This window comes from Mirounga leonina, unplaced genomic scaffold, assembly GCF_011800145.1.
Source record: "Mirounga leonina isolate KUSES-001 unplaced genomic scaffold, KU_Mleo_1.0 Mir_53, whole genome shotgun sequence".
In the NCBI taxonomy this organism is placed as follows: Eukaryota; Metazoa; Chordata; class Mammalia; order Carnivora; family Phocidae; genus Mirounga; species Mirounga leonina.
In genome coordinates, this window is record NW_023270807.1 from 103,984,894 (window position 1) to 104,009,940 (window position 25,047).

Genomic DNA, 25,047 nt, shown 5'->3' on the forward strand with positions numbered 1-25,047 from the left:
TGGGTGCTGTAGACTTGATGTGACATCACATTGGGAGCCCTGCAGTTTCCTCTCACCCCACTTTCAGTGGTGGTAAGGTGGATCAGAGCATTCAGGTAACGGAACCTGGTCATTAAAAAACTTCCCCTTCAAATTTTCATCTGATGGTTTCATCCATTGATCATTATTGCTTTTTAATCTACTTTCCATTAGTTGCAGAGTGCTAATCTTTTGAATTTTATAATTTTTCCACATTTCTTACCTAGAATTTTTCTATTAAAAAAACCTTTTCTTACAACTAGTAGTATTTAGTTATCTTGATGTACATTTGTGCAGGAGAACCATGGTAGATGCTAACTTCTTATCTTTAAGTGCCATTTTTCAGCATGATGAGTGATTAGTTCTATGGGTATTTCCAGTGATACCTGGTGAGTGAAGGGGAAGAGGCTTTTTCTTATTTCTCCTCCTCTTTCTCTCCCTTTCCTCTTCATCTCTTCTTCATTTTCTTTAGTGTTTATCAGTAGTAGAGTTCTACTTTAGAGCAGTTGCATTCACTTTCTGAAGTTGGATTTGTTCTTTAGACAGCAAGACCTTTCATAGTTGCTTCTCTATCCTTTTGAGATGACTACATCAAAGGACTTTAGTATAAGGACTGTATATGTGACAGAGAACTTACCTATTGATAATATAATCCATTTTCCTTATATTTGTAAGCCCTTCTCTACTTTTCCTTTCTGACAGGATTAGCATCCTTCTTTTTTGTTATTTTGGTTCATTAGGAAGAATTCTTTGTTCTTCCTAAAAATTAGAAGAGTGTTCTGAAGCCATTTCTGAATTCAGCATTCAGAGATTCATCCTAGAATTTACCTCCCAATTATTTCTTTAGTTTATTCATTTTAGAAAATCTGGGATCACTTGAATGGAGAAAGAGAAATACATCCATGTGTCAGGTACTCTCCTAGTTGCTTACACTGTCTTGTTTAATTCTCATAATTCCCATACATGATCACAGGTGGTTTTGTTCCTAATTTATAGCTCCGTTATGTGCTAACAGTATGTCCAGGTAAGTTGGAGTTAAATGTGAGGATAAAACAGTTCTTAAAATTCCCAAGTCAATGATGTAACTGTGTTGTGGCATAAACTAGACTAAAAATTCTGATGGTTTAATTGTGACTTTATATTCCTCTAGTTCTGTTTTTTAACATATAAATGACATATACACTTAGGGAGTTTTCTACTCATTCTTTAAAATGGAATGTTTATACCTTTTTATTTGTAGTCCACTTTACCTCTTCTTAATGTGATGGGTTTTCTAACCACATTTGACAAGAAGTAATGAATGTAAGGACCCTAGTACATTATAATTTCAAGGGGATTGAGGAGATTTGTATCATTGTATGTATTTGTCAGTCTGCATGAATCATTTCTGTATATTCAGAAATTCATGTACTGACATTCTTGGAAATTATTTTTTGTACTATTGGCATTTTCGTTTTAAGTACTGGTCCTTATTTTACTAAACATTTTTTATGAAAATATTTCCAAAAATTATTGTTTTCCCTTATTAGAAAAAAAGCTCTCAATGTAATTACATTTAGCCTCTTCTTGATGACTTGTTATTTTGAGCATCAGTTATTATATAATGTGCTAGGTAGTAGATGCCAATAAATAAAAACAGTCAAACTCTAAGAAGTTAGTTTTCGTTATAAATAAAATAGAGGGACCAGAAGAGAATTCCTGTATGTTATGGTAACTGAGTAGTCTTACCAAACAATTGGGGAGAGAGGACAGGAAGCCATTGAAAACTTTGACAGGGCCAGGGTTGGTCATGGTTAATATTTTTAAACTAGCACATGAATTGCTTGCCTAATAAATCTGAAATATATTTTATCCTTCTTTAAACAGCTTTAGTGCAGCCGCCATTATCCATGACTCCAGAAACTGTGAAAGATGTTGGATTTGGTGGTCTTGTTTTACCTGGCGGTTCTGTTGCCAGCAGTCTTGCTACTTCCACTCTGCCAGCTGGAAATGTTTTTAATCCTCCAACTAAACAAGCAGAGCCTGAAGAAAAAGTACCTCATCTTCTAGACCACCAGATTCCTTCTGGTGAAAACACCAGATCAGGTAAAACAAATAAATTCCCCAGAAATACATAGTTAAATCATAAGCACTACTTCTCTATATTGGTGTTGTTTAATTTTGAGATGCCGTGCATTTGTAACCAGTTAAGTGCACCAGTATTGAAATGTTGCAGTGTTTAAAAAGAGATCACTATCTCCTAGAATTTCTCTTCGAAAAAAGTTGGCATTCTTTTCAGGATAGTAATAGATTTTGGCACGTTTCTTTTTCGACCTCTACCCCTCCTTTTTTGGGCCTATTGGGACTGCTTTAATGTGTTGGTATCAAAATACAATTGCACAAAATATATATACTTAAAGAAAGATAAGAATGAGCAAGTATTAGGTATGAATAACTTTTACCCAGTATTCTCTACCTAGGTCTAAAAGATCAATATATTTGAAAGTAGCAAGTCCTCTTTTATGGCACCACTGTTAGTGTATTAAAACTTGTTTGTACTTTAGAAACATCTTTGTTAAAGGTGGAGAATTCCTATAATACCTGACATTTTTCTTTTAAATGTTCTGTGTAAAGATTTTTAAGTAACATCCCACTTATGTCTTAATATTTTAAATTTCACTGTGCATGGTATTTAATAATTTTAACTTTTGTTTAATATCTAATGTGTCTTGATTCTTCTGGCATACAAGTAGTTGATTAACTCTAGGCTAGCTAACTATAGCATTAGTAATGACAAATACAGTTTCCTTTTATACCAGAATGATTTTTTGTATTATTTTTCCTCTTTCTGATTTAGTGATTCCAAATGATATTCCAAGTAGCCCTGCAATTTTAGGAGGACAGCCGCCAAATGTGACAAGCAATTCTGGAATTCTGGGAGTCCAAAGACCAAATGTATCGAGTAATTCTGAAATTATTGGAATCCGGCCATCTAATGTTTCCAGTAGTTCTGGGATTATTGGAGCCCAGCCACCAAATATTCTAAATAACTCTGGAATTTTGGGACTACAGCCACCAACTGTGTCAAGTAGTTCTGGACTTTTGGGAGTGCTCCCCCCAAATATCCCTAATAATTCCGGACTTATAGGAGTACAGCCACCAAATGTTCCAAACGCCGCTGGACTTTTGGGGACACAACCCCCAGCTGGGCCTCAAAACTTACCCCCTTTAAATCTCTCTAGTCAAAGGATGCCCACAATGCCAATGTTAGACATTCGTCCAGGACTAATACCACAGACACCTGGACCAAGATTCCCTTTAATACAGCCTGGAATTCCACCCCAAAGGGGAATCCCTCCCCCATCGGTACTTGATTCAGCTCTTCATCCGCCACCCCGTGGTCCTTTTCCTCCAGGAGATATTTTTAGTCAGCCAGAAAGACCTTTTCTAGTTCCTGGAAGACAAAGTGTAGACAATGTTACCAATCCAGAAAAAAGGATACCACTTGGGAATGATAACATTCAACAGGAAGGAGATAGAGATTACCGGTTTCCTCCCATTGAAGCCAGGGAAAGCATTAGTAGACCTCCCCCCGTGGATGTTAGGGATGTGGTTGGACGGCCTATAGATCCAAGAGAAGGTCCTGGAAGGCCTCCATTAGATGGTAGGGATCATTTTGGAAGACCTCCTGTCGATATTAGAGAGAATCTTGTGAGGCCAGGCATAGATCATCTTGGTCGAAGAGACCACTTTGGCTTTAATCCAGAGAAGCCCTGGGGGCATAGAGATTTTGATGAGAGAGAACATCGGGTTCTACCTGTCTATGGTGGTCCAAAAGGCTTACATGAAGAAAGAGGTAGATTTCGGTCTGGAAACTATCGATTTGATCCTAGAAGCGGTCCTTGGAACAGAGGATTTGGACAAGAAGTTCACAGAGATTTTGATGACCGCAGAAGACCCTGGGAGAGGCAAAGGGATAGGGATGACAGAGATTTTGATTTCTGCAGAGAAATTAATGGAAACCGTCTTGGACGAGATAGAATTCAAAACACCTGGGTCCCCCCTCCTCATCCTCGGGTTTTTGATTTTTTTGAAGGGGCCACTTCTCAACGAAAAGGTGATAACGTGCCTCAGGTTAATGGTGAAAATACCGAGAGACATGCCCAACCACCACCTTTACCAGTACAGAATGATCCTGAACTTTATGAAAAACTGACATCTTCAAGTGAAATAAACAAGGAGAAGAGTGACACAGTTGCTGATATAGAAAGTGAACCAGTGGTAGAAAGCACAGAAACTGAGGGGACATAATCATCGCTCAGTAGGTAAAAGATACCTTTTGTAAAGTTGTCATCTCTCTGTAATAGATTAATGGCTGACTGGACCATAGTTGTTCACTTTTGTCTGCCAGAATTAAGTTAATCTGATGTTCATGTTCACCTTTCTCTTAAAATAATTGTACAACTGACTTGTATAGACATTGTTCTTAATATGAACATGGTAGGTAAACATTTTTTTATTTTTCTGATAAAATATAAATGTTGCCCCCAGATTCTTTTAACTTCAAGGAAATGAATAACAGCTTGTCAGAGACTTCCTATGGAAGAAAGAATTTTTTAGATACTACCATTAGGTTGGATATGGTAATAGATATATTTCAAAATAGCAAGTGATGGTATATCTTATCCATATCTTTAGGCTGCTGCAGAATTTTAAGGTAATAGACAAAGCTGTGATATTTTATGCAAAGACTGGCTCTAGATATTTGAGGAGCACAATACAGAGATTTTAAAAAGTGATTTTGTAAAATCTACACTATGGTCTCTGTTTCTCCAAAGTAAGTGTTTGTGATTTGTTCCTCATACTGCAGTGAGTAAAAAAGAAAAAAGAAAAAAAAGAAAACAACAAATATTAAAGTACGTTTCAATGTTGGGTGAATTTTGTTTTTAGATGCCAATAAAACTTACTTGTTTGATAACAGTGTTCTAGGAATTGTATTTTTTTAATCTACAAATTCTTAAAACCCTGGATCATTAGCAGCATGTGCTTATTAGTTGCAGAAGTTTTTTATTACTCTTAACAACAATGAAGAACTGTGTGGTGGAAAAACATGTACTTTGATATAAAAATCATGCAGTCTCATTAGTATGTATGTAATATCTGTGTATATTTATTGTGTAAGTCATACGTAGATTCTTCTGTTTCTCTGTATGTCTGTCTTCGTGTACATACAGAGAAAAATAGCGGATAGTTTAGATAATAAAATAGTCTTCAAAATCGGATAGAAAATTAGAGAAATTTGGCTAGTTGACAATGCTTATAGTCAAAACTCTTCTTAGCTTTTATGAAGGTAAAATAACTATTGTAAAGAAATGCATTGGCCGTTTGGCAATTCTGTTTTAATGTAGTTAGGCATGAAACCAGAGTTAGCATGGAGCCAAAATTCACATGAATGCTTGCATTGCTTTGTTTCACATTATATTTGCTATTCTGCATAGATAGTGCTAGTACTAAAGTACTTGTTACTTGCCTGAAGTGGATTTCTTAATTGCACAGAATGTATAGAGGTGTTGGTGGATTTAAAAACATTATATATATCAGGAACAAAGCGTCCACCATGTGTTTTGTAGGCTGTGGGTAACACTGTTCAGATTAGCCTCCAAGGTAAACTGAGTAGCAGAAAAATTGGGGATTAGTTTTCTATTTATTTATTTATTTTTGCTTTTAATTTTCATTTATTTGCTGTTTGTTTTTCCTTTGGGTTTTACATATATATACATATATATAAAACCATTGGTGGTTTTTTTCGCTCCTAATGAAGGCTTTTATTTGGTCCTATGAATAGACATTTTTGCTCCCTATGCATTCCCAACTATTCATCATTTGCTCTATTTCTCTAAAATTCTTAAGCTATGTTTGTCAAGCCTGCCCAGAGTAACGATAGAACACACCGGCTATTTAAAATTGGATTGTTTTTGCTTACCTCTTGATGATCTAAAGAGCTATAAGAGCTTTATGGATGGTTCCTGGCCAAAAAATCAAGTCATTTCTTCTTATAGGTTCTGAACAGAAATAGTACATTATTTGTTTTGTTACGTGAAGAAGTGGGTACTAGTGGAAATTGGGTGTTTATTTCTACAGTAATTCAGTCCAGTAATTTGAATTGGTTTCAGTCTTTTCCTTAGGAAAACAGGAAAAACTGTGACATTGGTACAAAGTATTAATGTTCAGGAATGATTAGCCTTGTCCTTAAGGAACTTATATTGACTGGGATTTCAAACTACTTTAGTTGCATTTACCATTATTAAAATTAAGTGACATTCACTTGGATTAAGTAGCAATAAAAATGTAAGACTTTTTAGTGACCTTTGATCCCAAGTTTTCTTTTTATCACTGTTGGGCCTTCATGTGCAAACTTGAAAACAAAATACATACAAGTATTGCACTGCTTTGAAGATTCTGGTGGTGAAAGTTAACCTAATCAGTTGTCAGTAACTGTAGAATCCCATCTTGGGAGTGTGTGACACTCTGAAAATAGTTGAAAATAATTATGTGTACTTGTTCTCACTTTGTTCCTATTTGGTAGTATAGTATTTAAGTGAAAGGATATTATTCATCCTCATACTGAATTTCCAAAGTTGATACTTATGTTCACCATTTTTTTAAATAATGGAGAGAAGTTAATTATCTTTAAGTTTGACGCAAGACCTATCATGTTTTGATGCTTTTGATCCCAGTACTGTCACTAGAATGCTAGCCATTAGAAATATGCAAGGAGTAACCTAACCACTTTAATAAAATTCTTCAAAGTGCTGCAGGCAGTATCTATACATTAGCCACCAAATCAATAATGTTTTGATTTGTGATATGTCAGAGAATGATATGACTCTCTGAGGTATTTGTAGACTACAGTTTTAGTAGATACTACTTTTTAAATTTTTTTTTTGTCTTTAAACATTTCATTAAACATTGGCTTCTATTTATAGCATAAATACATATAATGTACTTTGATCATTTATATTGCAGTAGAAATTTATCTTACAGCAAAGCAATCATTATTTGTAGCATATTATAGGTGGAATGCTAAATTTATTTCAGTACATAGGATGGACAAATGCTTAGCATTGGAAAACGGAATAGTATAAAATTATTCACTTTAAAACTCTGAAAATGACTTCATGTAATATTTAATTGATAAAATTTGTTCATTATTTAAGCTCTTATATTACTAGAGTTTCTTTTGTCGTGATAATTTAGTTGCTTCATTAAATTTATTGGCCATTTTCACTCATATAAAAGATTATAGTTATGGAGCTACACATTTAAGGTTGTTTTGGGGGTGGGTCACTTTTGTTACATTTGAAAAGAAGTTACCTCTTTTAATTTGAAAAAGTATTTTTTTATAAACGAACACCTTAGTTCATCAGATCTAAGGTGCCATTGATTGTGAGAACCATTCAGGAATAAAAAATGTTTCCAACATAACATGCCAGTGATTATAAGACCCATCCTAATTCAGAAATGTCAAAATGTAAAGTGTCTTAGAATCAAATACGGTATTCATTATGAATTTTATATATATAATCCCTTATTCATTAAGTCATTTAAAGAACATTTTGATGATGTTTTTTGTCATTGTATATATTTTAGATGGGCACAACTTTAAAGAAAAAGAAAATTTTAATATTCAATTAAAAATAATTTTGTTATACCTTATGTGCCTTTATTATCATTACTTTATCGGGTGCTATATTAATAAAATGTCTTAAGGGCTTTTAACTCTTTCAGAGAAAGAAAACATTAGCATTTTTCTCTTTAAATATTTTACATAATGTAGAAGAGGAGAAGCAAGTCCTTTATATTCATTTTTAAGATAGGTAAAATTAAAAACTAAATATTTGTAAATAGTCATAAATACTGCAGTGTGGCAGAGAATTATAAATGTTTCCTTAATTGAGGATGATGTGGTTTTATATAAAACATCTTTTAAACTATAAGTTTTAGGCATTGAAATTTTTGTTTTCCGCTTCTGGAGAAAAAAAGATTACTACTTTTTAATGGGAGATTTAAAAACAAGATACCTTGGTTTAGCCAAACTTTCTGGAACTAGAATTCAAAATTAATGGCCCAGATTATTTTCTTGAGTGGGGGGGGGTTACTTTAAATAGGGGCATACATATTGAAAGCAATCTGAAATACACCGTGTCTGTGATTCTCAGCCAAGAAATGTATAACAGAATCACCTGCTGGATCTATTTGGAAATATCAGGAGGTGGAGGGATGTCACCACAGACTGACTAATACAGAATTCCCTGGGGAGATACATATTTTTATACATATGTACACACACACACACACACACACACACCCCTCCCTGGGTGTATATTTACTTTTTAGATTCCCACATACCACCACTTCAGATAATTTAAAACATGTAAATACTTAATATACTGTGCACTTGAGATTCTTTAAAAAATTCCTTAAGTAAAATACTTTGGTGATCTAAAAATTATTTGGAGTGTTTCAATAAAGTGTATAATTTGTGGCGGTTGGTGTTGGAGTATGAATAAAAACAGGGAAGTCATTATCACAGATGTTTTAAACTCATTAAAGCATTAAGCATTAATCTAAAAATGAATTAAAGCGAAGCGATGGAAAGAAGCATATGAGATGGTTTTATAGGAAGTATTTTTGACTCAAGTGAAACTTTGTTATAGGATACCTCACAGAAAAATTTACTCGATACCATGGAATTAAATGCTTTGATTATAGAAGGAGCCCTTTTGGGACAAAATTACGAGCATTAAATTTATCAAGGACTGGTAATGTTACTAGTAAGACTACTTAGATGTGGGTTGCACATCAAAAACTAATGCAGATCAGTGGCTTATTTTGCATGAGCTTTGCTCAGACATTTTTCTTCCCCTCTACTTCTCCCCTCTTTCAGGGTGGTTGTTTCATTCTGTATGTGTACTTAGAATTACCCGGCCTTGTTCTAGTCGCAATATAGAACGAATATTCTAAGTAATTAAATTCCAATTCTAAGTAAATTGGAAACTATAGGTCAAGGGGTAGAATTGTGCTAACAGGCTAACTATATTGTTGTAGAAGTGTTAGGTGCTTTGGATAGTGGGATGATCTGTAGTGACGGAAGCAGAGGGAGCTCTTATGCACAGAGCTCACTAGATGGTAGAGAGTAAACTTGGAACTTGTGACTTTGAGCCAAGAATTAATGAGAACTAGATGAGTTTAATGAGTCTATTACATTTGTGTGGCAATGGCAGAATGTAGCACTTGGTTGACCTTTGTTGTTTGTCCCTCTCTAAACCTCCATGGGCAGCTATCATTATTTTGTCTTATTTGTCTTATTTTTCTGCCTTTCTCAGAATTCTCAAATTCTTCTCATCATAGCACTCCAGCCTCCTTTTTGACCCTTCATTTCAGGCAAGGACTATCAATTGGACAGAACTATGGTGAAAACAATCTGCTGCCCCTTGGCTTAGTGATTTCTAAGGTCATTTCTAGCATTTAAATACATTGAGTCTATGAAATAAATTTTCACTTCTGTAAAAAACCAGCTGAGGAAGCAGGAAGAACAAAGGGAAAGACTAACGACATTGGAACTTTTAAAGAGACCACAGATTTCATTACATTAGGTTTTCAAACCTATCTTTAACATTTGCTAGATAAATGTCTTTAGGCAAGTTACTGTATTTCTAAGCATCATTTCTTAACTAATCTGTAGGGTTACACTTTTTAAATTATTGATAATATTAGCTAATATTTAATGACACATACTATGTGACAAGAACTGGGATAATTTTACTACGTGTATAAGCCTCATGACAATCTTGTAGTATTAATATTTTAATATCTATTTTACTAACAAGAAACCTGTCACAGATTTAAGCTATTTCCCAAGGTCACACAACTTATAAATATTTGAGCAAAGATTGAAACCCAAGTTTATTACTTTCAAAAATTAGTGTGTACCACCTTCTAAAGTGCCAGACGTACATGGCAGAGGCTCACAAACTATTAATTCCTCTTCTGTTTAAAAGGCAAATAAATTTGTGCAGAAAAACAAACTTGAACCACCAGTCTTATCCTTATAGGGTAAGGCTGCATTTAAACACTAAATTGAACTTGTGTTTTCGCTATTACAAGTATATGTGGGACTATCTTCTTTTCCTATAGCTAAACAATCACTTCAGCTTCATTTTCTTAGATTCTGTTTTCAGGATTTGGGTTTTTCTTAAGGGTATACCATGATATAATGTTAACTTTCTTAATAACATGCTATTTTGGAGGCAAGTTTGTGTTGCATTGATATTAAATAAGATTTCTTTTTGATTACAGCTTTCCCCACAAATAAAATAAAATATCAAAACGTATTTATTTTTTAAAATGTTTTCATACATGTAAAGCAGAGCCAGTGATTGCTTGCAAATTTATCTTTTAGGTTGTGGCCTTGGCAGCTCCTTTCTAAAATTCAGCATTTGTATACTGTATGTATAGTCCAAACTTAGTACTCAGTTTTCTTGTGTATAAAACTCCTATATTAGGAATATTCCATGGCTTGAATGAAGTTAAATATGTAAAAATGTCTTTACACATAGTAAGCATTCAGTGTTAGTCTTTATTCAACACTTGAATTCAAGTAGTTTTAGAGTCTAGCTCTGTTGTCTTTGGTGGCAGTGGATAATTTGCAGTGATTTTACTTTACTTGAATATATAATCTGATTCTAGGATTTCTTTCTCTTCAAGTCTTCTGTTAATATCACTAAACTTAGGTTCATATAAGGTTTAATCCATAGCATGTCATGGTGCTGGCCTCTGATCACCTTTTCCAGAGTCTTCGGAAAGAGGACTCTAAACATTGTGGCCATATTACTGGCTAATTCACATGTCAGGGGAACATGCTTATTATATTTGTGAGTTATACTTCTATTTCTACTAATCTTGTCAAAGGTAATTATTATTTTGCTTATGTTATTATTACATGAAATAAATTCCTGTATTTGAACAATGACTTTTTAATAACAGGAGTCTTGTGTTTATTACTGAACTTGGGTCAGTTTGCATATTAATAAGAATATTAGTAAATCAGAAGACTTGTGTTGAATAAAATTAACCTTTGAAAGTATAAGGGATAAACTATTGTTTAAGAATTGATCTTTCTGTGGTAATTGAAATTACTTTGAACCTTTTTAAAAAGGAGAGGGTAGCATTTACCATATCAGGAAGTTCTGAAGAGCATGACATCTTAGATGTTGTGGTCATACCGAGGATAAGGATTTAGAGATTTCTAAGTAGTTAAACCATCAGAACTTAATTTAGGACAGTGTTTTTTATAAATTTATTTAATGATATTTTAATTATAGCCCTCTGTTTTTATCATATTGTTTCCTGAATTGTTAGCCAAATGACCACAGGTTAAAATGCATTCTTATTACAGAGAGAGAAGAGCTTGGGGGGTGGAGAGACTTAACATTTTTGGCCTCTGTGTTGTGGACATTGTACATAATTTATGTTCAGAAATACACTGGTAGGATTTGTTATCTCTCTCTCTCTTTTTTTTTTTTTTTTTTTTTTACAAATGAAGCAAACCTCAAGTCCATGGTTACACAGGTTTTGTTTGCACAGGTGTTTGACCCCAGGTTTTGCTGACTTGACTTTAAAAGATGCTGTTTTGGAAAGGTAGATTTTAGTTCATGATCTATGTAATTAGTTTCCTGCTGTAACAACATTACCAAAAATCAGGGGGCTTAGAACAGCAGAAACTTACTATCTCACAGTTCCAGAGGCTAGAAGTTCGAATCTAAGTGTTGCCAAGAGCCATGTTGTCTCTCTGAAGGCTTTAGAGGAGAATCCTTCCTTTCCTCTTCCAAATTTCTGACAGTTCTCATCAGTCCTTGGTGTTTTTGACTTGTAGGTGCATCACTTCAATCTCTGCCTCTATTGTCAAATGACCAATGGTCTTCCATCGTGTGTCTTCATATCATCTCTCTGTGTATGTCTGTGTCTCAATTTTCCTCTTATAAGGACATCAGTTATATTGGACTGGGAACCCACCCTACTTCAGTATGATGTCATCTTAACTAATTAATCTGCAATGACCCTATTTCCAAATAAGGTCACATTCTGAGGTACTGGGAGTTAGGACTTCAACATACATTTTTGGAGGACACAATTCATACAACAGCCTGTGACTGAATTCTGTAACTATTTAAGATTTAAGTAAACAGACCTTGAGAATTTTAGAATACATACAGTAGGAAAGGTAGTCGCATTTTAGAGTGACAAAACACATCTTTACAGAATTCCACTTTTAAATTACTTTGGTTGTTATAACAATCATATTTTAATCCCTAATACAAGTATTGCAAGCCATTAAACACAGTAGCACTGCCTAGCTTTTTAGATGGATTTATAATGCCTGTAAACTAAAAGTTAATTTCTTTAGTAATAATTGAACTAAAAGAATTTGCAAAGAAAATCCAATACTATTAGTATTATATATACTATATATATGATCTATTTACTGTGAATTATTCTTGCATTAAAGAAATTGACTTTAAAAAGTGGAGGTTTTTTAAAACTTTATTAAATACAGCCACCCTAAAAATTGCTGTGTGTCTTCCCATTTCATTTGTACTGTTTGTATCTTTTAAATAGTATTAACATTTTCTGCTTTGTCTATTCAGTAACATTTTCCCTTAAGTGATATGACTATCATTCTGCCATTTCAGTGGGTTTTTAGAAATTAGTTTTTTATTTGCCAAATGACCAGTTTGTTCACTATTTTTATTTATCTAGTGTTAAAAACCTTAATACATTTCTCTATTTTTTCATAGAATTAGCCAGCAGAATTTGTATTTGATCAAGTAAAAACAACTTTGTGTTGACTGAAATCAAAGTTATATGAATATATAGGTCTTTACCAAATAGGTGTCTTAACAAAGGCCCCTATAACTTTACAGAAACTTGGACAATTCTCTTGATTTTTATTTGAAGAACACCAAAGCACTTAAAACACTGCCTGGCATTTCATACTACATAGGTATTCACTGTTGTAATTGTTAATAATGGCCAGTAGAGACTTTGGGACATGCAAATCAGCGTTGTGTTAATTACAAATAATTAAGAGACTATTTGTACAGATCTGAATATTCAAAATGGGGGAGGAGAGGATAGGACAGGGAATGGAGTTTTGTATGGTTTTGGAGCTTTACAGGGCTTCTTAGGCTTTTTTTTCTTTTTTTTTTTAAACCTCCTTGACCTATGTTTGTCTGATGGATTAGGCTAGTGGCAATCATCCTACTGGCCCAAGTGGCTGGCCTGTCACGGAGAGATCAGGAAGAACAATTAGAACACTTCCTACCTTTGGTTGTTTAAATATGTCCAGATAGTAATAATTTAGTGGTTAAAAATAGTATTCCTGATTTTTTTACTCAAAGTAGGAATTCAAGTTTTAAGAGTAGATTTTTTCCCATGGGACTTGAGAAAGGCTGACTTGGTTGAAATGAAAAATAGATCTACACTTCTCCCATGAATATATTCATGCTAAAAAATGTTCTTAATCATTGAAAATAAACTAAATACTTCCTTAAATTGTGTCTGATTCAATCCATTGTATGGGAAACCACATTTAGAAAAATGATTTTCAAATTTGTTATTAGATCTCCCTATATGACAGAGAATTTGAAAAACATTTTATCCCAAAGTAAGTCTGTCAAAATTTTAGATACAGGAGATTATCTATTTGGGGAGAGAAGTAGTTTAGTTAACTGTTGCCAATTCTGGAATCTCTAGTAATCCGTAGGAGGCAGTTTAAGAAGATATAGTAAGGATCTTGGTTCCACTGGCAATCACAAAATGCCACAGTAACTACAGTAACTAGTTATCTGTTCTTTCAAACGTGAAGCAGTAATTTTTTTTTTATTAGAGCTTTATAAAAATAACAGACTCTTAGGTGATAATATAAAATTTAATTTTTACCTTGATATAGAAAGCTAATTTTGGAATGGGGCAGTCCCTTAAAATGTCAGTTCTAATCTTTCTTTGCCACCTTGGTTATTTTATTTGTTGGACCAAAGCTATAGATGTAGGACTTCACATGGAAGGATCTAAGTACATAATACACCTGCCCCCAAATTCACAATTCAGAGCCTTTTATTTAAGCTGTGTATTTCAACTTGTCTTCATAGTATGACTTTTATACTCTGGGCAAGTAAAATCAGTAGTTCACATTTTAATGAGTGGTAGAGTAAGGTTGATTTCTAAATTAGTATTAGTTTTCAAAGGGTGAAGAAATGGCTCCTCTCACTCCAAAAGCATTTCTATTTAATAGTAAAAGTAGGGAATCTGGAAATGGTCATGAATGAAGGAAAAATTTTGATCTCAGGTTCACCTGAGAAACTAGGGGGATAAAGGCACTAGCCTTTAGATCTCATGAACCTCTAGCTAAGGGTTATAGACAAGGTTATGGCCTTGATTCTTTCTAAACCACTGAACATCAGATGGAAAGGATTTTAAGAGTTACAGGAATAGTGTAACCAGATCCTGAAAATAAGTCATGATATATAGGTTCAGAGAATTAAATGAGGCTGACACTTTGTGATTAGCCATTAAGTCCTTTGAAATATAATTTTCCCAGTTTTGCCAAAGAAATACTTTGCTACTTTTCCTTTCATTCTTGGCAGTTTAGATAGCCCTCCATTTCTTCTTGTAGCTCTAAGTGTCTTTTTGTCCCACGGGAAAAGAAAGTGATTATAGAACACTGGCTTATTGGGTTTGTCATCAAATATCTACTCAGGCACCTTAAACAGAAACTTACTTGGGACGGAAGTGGTTGAGCTGCGTTGATTTTTTTCTTGGTAAATATTTTTGTTGTTGTTCAGTGAGTAGTCTGACTTTATTTTTGTTTCTCTCTTGACTGTTTACCTTTTTAATTTGACATTTCAAATAGTTTCTAACCTAATACAGCTCATAATTGGAAATATATGTGCATATATGCACTCACATATTCACACACACACACCACATACTTTCTCCTCAGAGAACCCTCAGCAAATGTAGATTTTCTTTTGATCTTTTTGTGATGGCACTTGACTATGCTCTCAGGAAATCAGACAATTTAAAACCAGTTTCGTTTCTTTCTCTGATTTGAGTCTCACATCTTCTTACCAAACTTGTATTTCTTTAGCAATTAGATCTTTTTTTTTTTTTAAAGATTTTATTTATTTATTTGACAGAGAGAGACACAGCGAGAGAGGGAACACAAGCAGGGGGAGTGGGAGAGGGAGAAGCAGGCTCCCCGCAGAGCAGGGAGCCCGATGCGGGACTCGATCCCAGGACCCTGGGATCATGACCTGAGCCGAAGGCAGTCGCTTAACCAACTGAGCCACCCAGGCGCCCTAGCAATTAGATCTTTAAAGCCTAATATTTTCTTATCAGGGCCTACTCAGTCTTCATTAGAAATATGACTCCTTTAAATGCTCTAGTAACCAGAAACTAATACTAAATGTATACTCCGTACTAAACATATTCTCAGAGAATGAGAGCAAGCAACAGAGCCACCTATATATAGTTTTTAAAGCATTAATATTAGGGCACCTGGCTGGCTCAGTCAGAAGAGCATGTGACTCTTGATCTTGGGGTTGTCCGTTTGAGCCCCACTGTTGGGTGTAGAGATTACTTTAAAAAAAAAAAAAAGGCAGTAATATTTCTGGCTAAAAAAAAAGTACTAGCACTAAATCATTTTTTTTTTAAAGATTTTTTTATTTGAGAGAGAGAGAATGAGAGCACATGAGAGGGGGGAGGGTCAGAGGGAGAAGCAGACTCCCTGCTGAGCAGGGAGCCCGATGCGGGACTCGATCCCGGGACTCCAGGATCATGACCTGAGCCGAAGGCAGTCGCTTAACCAACTGAGCCACCCAGGCGCCCCAGCACTAAATCATTTTTGATTGAACTTCTGATTTATTACAGCCTAACAATACTCATTTACCATCCAGTGCTCTTAATGTCATCAGTATTATGGTTCAGCTTGTGAATTTGCTTCAGCTGCTCTCTTGGACCAGGTGAGTCCAAAGCTGCCAAAATTCAGTTGAAGCTGAACAGTACCTGAGAGAGGTGCCAGAGGTGTGCAGCAGTGGGGCGTGTGGCCCTGTTGGCCTTTGACCAGATGCTTTATGTTTAAGTTCAAACAGAGACCTTTCTTCTTCTGTTTTCTCATTTTCCTTTATGGGCATACTCTTGGCAGTTCTAATTTATGAACCACTATTCTGAACTTTTCATCCAATTGATAAATTCAAAGTACTTTATTTCATTGAGCCAAGAAACCTAGGATTGGTTCATGGGAATCAAGATGGAATGTTTGGCTTATCATGCATTAAGAGTACATACTCGTAATGCCAAGCAGTAGACCTCTTGGAATGATAATCAAAAAACAACCAGAAAGCCAGACATTTCTCTGGTTTTGGAATTTAGCCCAGGAAAGAAAACCCCTCGGGTACTTCTGCTCAGACAGCCTGATGTACACCCTTGAGCCCTCTAGTAAATGAGAATTAGTAGCATTCCCAATGCCTCTGTGCCACCATAATTATTCCTACAGTCTTCTGCTTGCTAAGCATAATCTGGAATTTACTTCTGTAACAGAACTGCCAAAGGCCTAGCACCCTTGCTTCTAGCTTTCTCATATCTTTCCGATCTTACAGCTTTCATCTGTAATTAAAAATCTTTGAAGTCATAGGAGAGGGACTCTCCGTATTTTAGGATGCCTTTTTAACTATAACTTGCCCAATAGAAAGAACCTGGAGCCTAAGGAGAGTTAACATTGTAATACCCATCAATAATGGAATCTGTTACGTTGTGCTACAGTACTCTAGTTGTTTGTTTTTTATTTAGAGCAAGGTTAAAAAATGTAGAAGGTGTACCAACATTTCCCTCCCCCGGATAGACACATATACTTTTACTGCAACTATGATGGATACCATTAATTAAGCTATCCCACACTCTTTCTTGTTAAGTCCCAGATTTTCTACATTTCTCCAGGCAGCCAGTTATTAACAGATCTGAAACCTCTTCATCCTGGTCCTGAAGGATTTGACCATTTAAAATTGTATACCTTTCTTAAGCAGCGATTCCAGTGTCTTCCACTCACTTGACAGTGTACAGTTTTTCACTTCTTAAGGTGAGGTTCTGTGATGTTATTTTACACGAACACTTTAAGGATATTCTCCTGTCTTTGCCTTCACGGGCCCTGAGATGCCTCATCTTGCATAAATTAATTGTTTTATCCTGAATTCTTCAAGTATTTTTAAAACAAAAGTAGGAGTACAGATAAAATTATTTCTTAGCTTTTAATTTTATAGATGTTATAATACCCTAATTATATTTTGGCCTTATTTCAACTCTTTATAGGGAAAAGAATCCTCAATGGAGATGTTAAATGGAATCATTCTATCCTTTGCCATTTGTTTTACATTGACTTTAACCTTGTCAGTGAAACTGTTTTCAGTTATTATTAGAAACATGCTAAGACATGACCTTTGAACCCAGTTAATTTTTGCTTCAGATATTAAAGTTTTATTTTTAAAAAATTGTAAGGAGACAGTTACTGAATTACATTAGAGGAGGAGGTTTTATAAGGAAACAGAATTGAAAAGAACTCCGAGAATGGAATTGGGATTAGTATATTTGCATTATTTCCCAGAGAAATTAAAGCTATTGAGAGGCCAATACAAAGATTGTTTAAGAAAGGAGCAGGAATTCAGATTTCTTTCTGAAATGAAAACGTGAAGTTTTATATCAAGCTTTCATGCTTATGTAATCCAAGTATGTTAGAATAAAATAAGATTATGGGTGATCGTGGAAATCAGTGCATATGGCCTTGTTGACTTGTTTGTATCAAGAAAAATAAAAGCAGTTTTAGAAATTTGTCCACTTTGGAACTTGACTGAACTCTGTCCTCTGAATTGATTGAAGTGTCTATTAATATGATTTGCCTAATGTTAGGTTTGAAGTAATTTGGTTTAGTAACATGCAACCATACATAGAAAGAGTTGTTTTTCTATGAGTAGCTTAAGACTTGAGCCAGATACTGAAATCCTTTGATTTGCTAAATATAATTGAATTGTATTATGTCTAGACTGCTCTTTAGCTATACTTATGTTCTCTTTCTTAATTTTTACGCTTAGCATGTTTCCAAAGCACATGGAATTTCCATTTCTTTTGAGAGGAATAGACATAATCTAACAGCCTTAGGGATAACCTTGATTGCTGTATGAACAAGTTTTCCTTAAGTAAATTCTTTTACTTGTTTGGTTGTAATCCTAGATACCATTCTTAGACATTTTGCTTTCCTGGTTATATGCCTCTCCCATTCTCCACAGAATCATCCGAAAACTTTTCCACTCCCCATGAAACATGCCTATTTCCCTTCAGCAGAGGACCGTCCTCTTTCGCTACAGCTGGTAGATGGGAGCCACTTTGTTTCAGCCAGCGTTCTCTAAGCTTACTTAAAATTACCTGGTCTCAGCCTCTAGACCATTCGTTCTCAATTTCCCCTCTTTTTCCCAGGAGACATTTAGCAAGATCTGGAGACATTTTTGGTTATCATAACTGGGATGGGGTTGGGAGTATTAGGAGCAGGGATGCTGTTAAACAACCTATAACGCATCGGGGACCCCTCCCCCGTGACCGTTCTCTCCAAATGGCAAAAGCGCTGGGGCTGAGAAACCTTACTGCAATCTTAGGACTCCTAAGGCAAGTGTCACTCCTTACCTCTTTGCTGTATTCCTAACCTTTCCCTCTTCACTTACCCCAAGTTTTCCTATTAATGTGCTCGTCTCTCACACTTAGAAAAGTAAGTGTGCCCTTGACCTTTTGTTCTTTTCTAGTTGCTGGTCTCGTTTTTCTGTTATAGAAAGATCTTTGGAAAGAGTGTTTAATTTGTCTCAATTTCTTTTTTTTTTTAAGATTTTATTTAGAGAGCAAGCATGCACGTGGGGGGGAGGGGAGGGGCAGAGGGAGAGAGAATCTCAAGCAGCCTCCGCACTGAGCATGGAGCCAGACACAGGCTCCATCTCACGACCCTGAGATTATGACCTGAGCTGAAACCAAGAGCTGGATGCTTAACTGACTGAACCACCCACGTGCCCCATTTGTCTCAATTTCTCCGTCCTTTTATTCCTCAGTGCACTGTAGTCTGCTTTTGACCTCACCAATCCACTGAAGTTGTTCTTTCTAAAGTCCTCACTGACGTGCTGGACTCTGATCTGTTTACTTTTTCCTGGTGTCCTATTGATCTCTACGTAAACAGCGTGTTTCAGCAATTTGATAGAATCTGCAGCTCCAGAGTGCGTCCCTGCTTGTTTTGCTGTTTCTTCTGTCTGAGGTGGGATCTTCTTCTCCACTGTGTAGACTCCTATTTATCTTCAAGACTCAGGGCAAGAGCTGCATCTTTAACCTTTTCTGCTCTCCCCTGGAAAAGTAGCCATTCTCTTCTCACTGCATATCTGTATTATAGTACTTTGTGGTTATAATGCAATTACTTGTTGACATGTTTGTTCTTCAGAGGCTGAGATCAGATCTTATATATGCTCCTGGTGAAGTGCCTGAATCAATACACACTTAGTAAAAATTTATTTATTTGAGAGACAGTACGTGCATGCATGCCCATGGCAGGGGGAGGGGGAGAGGGAGAGAGAGAGAGAGAATCCCAAGCAGACTCCATGCTGAGTTCAGGGCTCAACTCGGGGCTCAGTCTCATGACCATGAGATCATGACCTGAACCGAAACCAAGATTTGGTCACCCAACCAACTGTACCACCCAGGTGCCATTTTAATACAAATTTTTTTTTTCTTTTTTTTTTTTTTGAGAGAGAGCATGTGTGAACGGGAGCAGGGGAAGGGGCAGAGGGAGAAGGAGAGGGAGAAAGAAAATCTTAAGCAGGCTCCAAGCCCAGCACGGAGCCCAATACAGGGGTTGAACTCACGACCCTGAGATCAAGACCTGAGCTGAAACCAAGAGTCACATGCTTAACCAACTGAGCCACCCAGGCACCCCAAGAATTTAAAAAAAATTTTGAAGAGTAAACATTAAAAAGAAATCCAAAGAGTCCAGAAAGATCTCTGAGATCTGGAAAAATGTGTCATTAGCAACACAAAGCCTTAGACTACACAGGTTCAGCATCATACTTGGAAGCTTGTTAGAAATTCAGAGTCTCAGGCTCCATCTCAGACCTACTGAATCAAGATCTGCATTTTTAAAAGCTCCTCTGGTAATTTGTAGGAATTATAAACTTTAAGAAACAGGGCTCCAGTTCATTTCTTTTTTCCCCCAACAAATGTGGGTTTTCCATATGTTCAAATGGAATACATACAGTACTTTTGATGTTTGTAAAGATTAGAAAAAGTTTTTTTTTTTTTTAAGATTTTATTTATATATCAGAAAGAGAGCTCAAGCAGAGTAGCAGGCAGAGGGAGAAGCAGGCTCCCTGCTGAGCAAGGAGCCAGACGCGGGACTCGATCCCAGGACCCTGGGATCATGACCTGAGCCGAAGGCAGATGCTTAACCAACTGAACCACCCAGGCGTCCCGAATAAGTACTTTCATAATTCTATTTCTCTCTTTTTTTTTTTTTTAAAGATTTTATTTATTTATTTGACAGAGAGAGAGATAGCGAGAGCAGGAACAGAAGCAGGGGGAGTGGGAGAGGGAGAAGCAGGCTTCCCGTGGAGCAGGGAGCCTGATGTGGGACTCGATCCCAGGACCCTGGGACCATGACCTGAGCCGAAGGCAGACGCTTAACGACTGAGCCACCCAGGCCCCCCATGATTATATTTCTCTTAAGACGGCAGTTAGCAGAAGCCCTATAGGATACTTATTTCTAACAAGGAAGGGGAGATCATTTTTTAACTAGAAGTGCTTTTTGGTATATTTAAGAGTTTTATTTGATACCACCTCTGATAATGTTTGTAACAAGAGCTTTGAGTGCATTTCTCATGTGAATATTATTTGTAGATTAAATTTCATTAAATCTTGGAATAGGTGCTATGAATTTGGATTAAGGAGATAAATGTGTGTAGACTTCTTTTAGTCCTTTCTGATTTGGAGGCAGAGGTCCTACTTTACCAGGAGATACTGGCATTGTGCCTGGATGGAGTGAATATAATTTAATAAAGTATGAAAGGCTTAAAAAAAAAGTCATTGAAAAATTAGATGTAAAAATTGGAAACTATCAAGGCTTTGTTATTTAAAAGTTACTATAAGCAGTATAACATAGCTGTGCTTTTAAGATGAACATATAATGGTGAATGCTATTATATGGTATAACATTTGTGTATTAAATACAGGGTTTCAATTGTACTATTAAAATTTCTATAGCATAATTTCTAAAGATACAGGAAATCTGGGGGTTTTTTTGGTTAATGGGTCTGAAAAAAATGACAGCTCAAAGTGAAGTGTTTTGATCAGACATTTAATGTTCCAAGTTTCTTGGCAAATTCTTTGAAACAGTTTAAAGAAGTGTTTGTTTGCTTGTTTGTTTGTTTAAAGTAGGCTCCATACCCAGTGTGGAGCCCAACATGGGGCCTGAACTCATGACCCTGAGATCAAGACCTGAGCTGAGAGCAAGAGTCAGATCTTCACCAACCACGCCAGTCAGGCGTCCCTTATTTATTTATTTATTTATTTATTTATTTATTTATTTATTTAGTAAACTCTACACCCAACGTGGACTCAAACTCATGACCCTGAGATCAGGAGTTGCATGATTTACTGCTTTACTGACTGAGCCAGCCAGGTGCCCCAAAGAAGTTTTATTTTATTTTATTTTATTTATTTTATTCTATTTTTAAGATTTTATTTATTTAACAGAGAGAGGAAGGGGGAAAGAGAGAGAGCACAAGCAGGGGGAGTGGGAGAAGGAGAAGCAGGCTTCCCGCTGAACAGGGAGCCTGACGTGGGGCTCGATTCCAGGACCCTGGGATCATGACCTGAGCTGAAGGCAGACGCTTAACCGACTGAGCCATGCAGGCGCCCCAGGAAGCTTATTTTAAATGCTAAACTTTAAACTTGATTCTAAAATTCAAATACAAATGATTCAGGGGTGAGAGTTGGAGAAAGCATGTTATCCCATGGGTTTATTATCTTTGGAATGGAGAAACAAATTCACAGTAAATTCAGCAAATACTTATTGAAGAATATGTATACTTAGTACTTTGATAGGTAAAAGTTGGTAGTAATAGGTGATTGGGAAAGATGGTAGGGGACTGACAATGCAGCCCTTGACTTCAAGGAGTTTACCTTTCAAATGGGAGCCAAACTATACATCAGTATAATTTGTGAACAACTGCAGCAGAAGGATATTCAGAATACACTGGAACATAGAGAAAGGGCACTAGTTGTTAGATTGCAGTTAGAAGTTGCTTTTTTTTTGGAGAGAGAGAATGAGGGTTGGGGAAGGGCTGAAAAAGGGCGAGAATCTCAAGTAGACTCCACGCCCAGTGCTGACCCCAACTCAGGACTCGATCCCACAGCCCTGAGATAGTGATCTGAGCTGAAATCAAGAGCCAGACATTTAACCGACTAAGCCACCCAGGCGCCCCAAAAGTTGCATTTTTATTTAAGCAAATTAATTCCCTAAGTCTCAATATCCTTATCTATAAAACGAAGATAAATACATCTATCTGGAAGGCTTGTTTTGAGGATTAAATGAGAAAACTGTTTTGTACAGTGCTGTGTGCAATACCCAGACTGATTAACAGATGTTAGCTGCTGCTCCTGGTGGCCATTACTGTGTAACTGCAGAGAGCCCTTCCTTCTAGCGTAGTGCTTGCTGCCTCCCGTCGTCTTTTTCTTCTTATATCCATTGCCCTAGCACAAGGATTTGAAGGAGGGTCTCTCAGATCTTAGAGGTCAAATCTAGATTTCTTTGGAAGTTTATTTTCTCTTATCGCTCCCCTCTCAGTATGAATAACCCAGGTCTCTTTCTTTTTTTTGGAAGTTTCCAGAACATTATGGTGTGGCCCTGTTACAGGATGTTGCCTCTCATCATTCGGCACCTGCATCGTCCTGTAAGGACCTCCTTAGTCACATGTGACTATTTCACTGTATTAAAAATTAAAAACTCAGGGGGCACCTGACCAGCTCAGTCAGAAGAGCATGTGACTCTTGATCTCAGCATTGTGAGTACGAGTCCCTCATGGGGTATAGAGATTACTTAAATAAGTAAAACTTTAAAAAAAAATAAAAAATTCACTTTCTGGGGCGCCTGACTGGCTCAGTCAGGAGAGCATTCAGCTCTTGACTTCGGAGCTGTGAGTTCAAGCCCCACGTTAGGCGTAGAGTTTACTTAAAAGGAAAAAAAACTCAGTTTCTCAGTCACACTACTTACACTTAAATGCTCAGTAGCTGCATGTGGCTCTGGCCACCAAATTGGACGGCATAGATGTGGGACATTTCCACAAAGTTCCCCTTTCTAGCACTGTTGTAGAACAGCGACTGCTGTTAGTGTAAGACCCAGGAAGTGGGCTGTTTACCTTATTAGCAGTTTTATGATTCAAAATCCTGGGTGACTAGGTTGATTGCGTGTTTGCCTTCAGCTCGGGTCATGATCTCGGGGTCCTGGGATCAAGTCTCGTGTCAGGCTCCCTGCTCCACGGGGAGCCTGCTTCTGCTTGTCCCTCTCCCTCTGCCGCTCCCTCTGCTTGTGCACTATGGCGCTCTCTCTCTCTCTCTCTCAAATAAATAAATCTTTAAAAAAAATCCTCTCTCCCTCACTATATTAAATTAAAAAAAAAAAGCCTATCACCTTTGGTTATTTTTCCATTAAAGAGTTAAAATGAAGGCTCCTGGCTGGCTCAGTCATAAAACAAGGGATTCTTGATCTTGGGGTCATGAGTTCGAGCCTTACACTGGGCATAGAGCTTACTTAAAAGAGTTAAAATGCTTGAACAGTTTTGATTCTTATTTTTATAAGTATATAAACTTTGTATTGGTAATTTAATTATCATCTTAAGAGTTTTATTAAAACATCTTGAGCTTTCAAATAAAATTCAGTAAAGTTTTAAAACAACGTTTTTAAGCAGACATCTTTAAGATGTTGTTTATGACTAAAGATAACAGTGTTTGATGAGATTAAACATATTAACAGACTGCTTTAATCCCTTCTTCAGTCTTTCATAGCTTTTATTTGCCATTTGTTTTTTCTGAGCAATGCAGCCTGTGTTTTCCAAATACAGACTGTTCATTTAGGGAGCTCTGTACCACAGCTGCCATTTACATCTACATTATTACTTACGGCAAAAAAACAAGCATGCTGACAGATAATTTTGAATGAACCAGCAAAAGAAAAAAGACCAAAAACATTCTGCACAGACTGCTGCTGGCAAATTTACAGTGAGTGGAAGTGTTCAGTTATTCCAGATGAGTTTGCCAAGAGCCTGTCTGTGATTCATCCCTGCAGTGTCCTCATGCATGCCTATCAGGATCTTCCCAAAGAGACCTTTTATTATTATTTTTTTTAATTTTATAGCCCTAAAAATGATGTTATTTTCTGACTTGTTGCAATAAAAAGAAATCACATTTACAGTTATGTACGTAAATACTAAATTTATTTTCATAATATAAAGATTCTTACCATGGTGCCCTTTTCAATTACTGTATACTTTATGATTTGCATTCATATTCTCTATAATACATAGAAATATCATTATAGTTAGTAATTATTCTTAAAGATTGGGAATCAAATCAGAGTTGAATAGAAAGGGAATAATCCTCTTATGTTTTTAAAAACAACTTGTATTTAGAGTTTGAAAACACCATAGAGATCATTGGCTATATTTTTACACAAGACAAAACTTAGACTATGACTTACTCATGGTGTTGGACCTAGGTAGCAGTTTTTAAAAATATATATATTCTTTCCTTCATATAATAACGTTTGTATATATTTTACATAGTATTTATAGTTTATACATCTCCACAGAAGTTCAATGAACAGCGGCGCCTGGGTGGCTCAGTCGGTTAAACATCTGCCTTCGG

The 25,047-nt window shown here is 36.1% G+C and overlaps 1 protein-coding gene across 8 annotated transcripts in view; it reads left to right on the forward strand.

Annotated features, from left to right (window-relative positions):
- The window catches only part of SCAF8 (SR-related CTD associated factor 8), a 184,640-nt gene that overhangs the window by 78,544 nt on the left and 81,049 nt on the right, over positions 1 to 25,047 (forward strand). For 5 of the 8 annotated variants that reach the window (XR_004676625.1, XM_034991072.1, XM_034991071.1 and 2 more), the window contains exons 19-20: positions 1,885 to 2,103; positions 2,855 to 4,322. Coding sequence is in view for 7 of the 8 variants with exons in the window: in XM_034991072.1 (XP_034846963.1) it covers positions 1,885 to 2,103; positions 2,855 to 4,308 (1,673 nt within the window). In the remaining variant the exon portion in view is untranslated. Of the gene's footprint in view, positions 1 to 1,884; positions 2,104 to 2,854; positions 11,030 to 25,047 lie in introns of those variants that run through there. The other 3 variants (XM_034991076.1, XM_034991077.1, XM_034991075.1) reach the window with 1 other exon arrangement.